The following is a 2,500-nucleotide window of genomic DNA, read 5'->3' on the forward strand; positions in this document are numbered from 1 at the left end:
CTACATCTGTTTAGGGTTAGGCCTTACACATGCACGCACACACACACACACACACACACACACACACACACACACACACACACACACACACACACACACACACACACACACACACACACACACACACACACACACACACACACACACACACACACACGGAGGCTCATTAGCCAGGCAAATGCATTATTCAGTGCACCAGCAAAGCATGACAAGCCCGAAATGAGTCAATGAAGAAAAGAGAGGAGGGGATGGAGTGAAGAGAGAGAGAGAGAGAGAGAGAGAGAGAGAGAGAGAGAGAGAGAGAGAGAGAGAGAGAGAGAGAGAGAGCTGCACCAACAGTATGCAGAGAAAAATACAGAAAGAGAAAAAGAGCCAAAGAGAGAGAAAGTGAGGAGGAGAAGAAAGGGCAGACAAGTGAAGGCTGAGGATTTCGTCTCACCTGCCACCACGGTGTAGCCCTGGTGCGCCAGGTTTCGACCAATGGCTGCGCTCGATGTTGAGAGGCCACTCTTGCCATCCTCTAAGGTTCCATTGATGAGGGAAAGCGGATAGAGGGCCTGCGGACGACACACGCGCACCTAGAACTTAGAACCCTGCGGCACCCAACACACTAACCCTGAGGAGTGAGGGCCTCCCCACATCGGCTCCAACAATACTGCTCTGCCAAAGTTCAATTCCATTGTTTTCAATACAACCCCGCACACCGGTGCTTATGTCCACAGACATCTGCAGATATCGGCTGTTTTGTCGGAGCCACCCATTGACTATCCGTGCTCTGCTGTGCTGAAATTGTGTGCGGAGGTCAGAATTGTGTCGGAAGCCAAAGTGCCTCGCAGTGCTGTTGGAACCATTTGTGCGGAGCACCTAAGGATTCCCCCCCCCCCAATTCTTCTGGAATTTTACTCGAAAATTCTACAGCTTCCATAGAACTCTGTCTTAAAGGATAACTTCAGTCAATTTCAAGATGCAGTTGTAATGCTCACATTACTTTTTTTTTCCTTCTTCAGCCTTTTCCGAGATCCTGGTCATTGTAATGGTGGCAGCGCTTTGTTTACATTTCACAAATTGAAAGAAAAATGTCTGCACACTTAAATCCCCTTTGTGTTCTTTTTATTTATTCCCAAAAACATCCAAAAGGTTATACAACATCAGCAGACAACTAGCAAACAGCGGCTTTTGGGAAAATATTTGGAGTAGGCCTATGTTAATTGAAAAAAAATGTAAACAAACACTGCCCCCATTAGAAAAGGTCATATCTTGGAAAGGGCTGAGCCGAAAAATGTGGCATCACCGGGTACTGACGAGTCAAGGGTAGCGTGAGCAATACAACAGCATATTGAAATTGACTGAAGTGGTCCTTTAAAAATCCTGCGAAGTCCTTATGACATCATGGAGACAATTCAACATTTTGCCAAAATTCTAATCGCATATGTGATGGTACTCCTCAAAGGGATTGCATGTAACAGTAACAGCGTGTAAACGTGACAGCAGGAAAAATGACTGTGTGCATGCCAGCAATTGACTGTAGAAAGGATTTCTCCAAAAATATAAAGGTGGCAATAGGTTTCTGTGCACACTTAAATAAAGGCAGAAATCAGGTTATTATGGGTGATAGAGTTACATGTTAAGAAAAGAGTGTTAGCCCCAATTTCTGTACATTTACGGACAAAACACAGTACTTAAAAAACGTGAGATTGATGCATTATAAGGTGTTACAGTGTGTGCAAGTGTGGCTGTGCTCAAGTGCAACTGCGTCTAAGTGGTGTGTGAAAGTGTGTTGATGTGTGCGAGTGCGGCTATGTGTACATGTATCTGTGTCCATCTATGCACAGCTGTGTGTAAGGGTGTGATGTTTTCTTTCATTTGTTGGATCTCCATTAGCTGGGGCGTGTCCACATTGCTGTATATACACCAACCAAAGTTTACAGAATTTAAAATTATGTATGTCAGTGCAGTTGTGTGATGTATGCGATGTATGTTAGTGTGGCTATGTAAATGTGTCTGTGTTTATTTACATGTGTGTATACTGTACCTCTGTGTGTGTGTGTAAGTGTGCGATGTCTGTAATGTACTGTATGTAAGTACAGTCGTGTGATATGTGTGATGTATGTAAGTACGGCTATGTGGCTGTGTGTACTGTGTATGTGTATGTAGCAAAGTCAGAGTCTCATCGCAATCACGTGTCTGCTATGTAGAACTTAGCTGTGCTAACTGAAGGTTTTCCCCCATGCTAAAATGGCGGTGCTCGCGGCCACGCAATGTCACATGAACAGTGTAAACAAAGTAGGAATAATGCCAAAACATTGAAGCTTGGCCACTTAGCGCAGAGCCTATGTTATAACCTTACTGTCACCTAAATTGTAATGGCTATGTCTTAATGTGCTACTTAAGGCTCTCGGTACTGTCACAGCAATGTTGTTATGATGCAGTTGAGTATTTGCAGCAAATAGCTGCTAATATCGGCTACCCTATCTGCAGGAGGAAGAATGCTTCACCTCAC

General features: G+C 44.3%; 1 protein-coding gene across 1 annotated transcript in view; it reads right to left on the reverse strand.

The window, feature by feature from the left end:
- The window catches only part of pax8 (paired box 8), a 27,685-nt gene that overhangs the window by 11,294 nt on the left and 13,891 nt on the right, over positions 1–2,500 (reverse strand). The window contains exon 7 of the mRNA XM_063211248.1: positions 440–557. Coding sequence (XP_063067318.1) covers positions 440–557 — 118 coding nt within the window. The remainder of the gene's footprint in view (positions 1–439; positions 558–2,500) is intronic.

Source organism: Engraulis encrasicolus, chromosome 11, assembly GCF_034702125.1.
Source record: "Engraulis encrasicolus isolate BLACKSEA-1 chromosome 11, IST_EnEncr_1.0, whole genome shotgun sequence".
In the NCBI taxonomy this organism is placed as follows: Eukaryota; Metazoa; Chordata; class Actinopteri; order Clupeiformes; family Engraulidae; genus Engraulis; species Engraulis encrasicolus.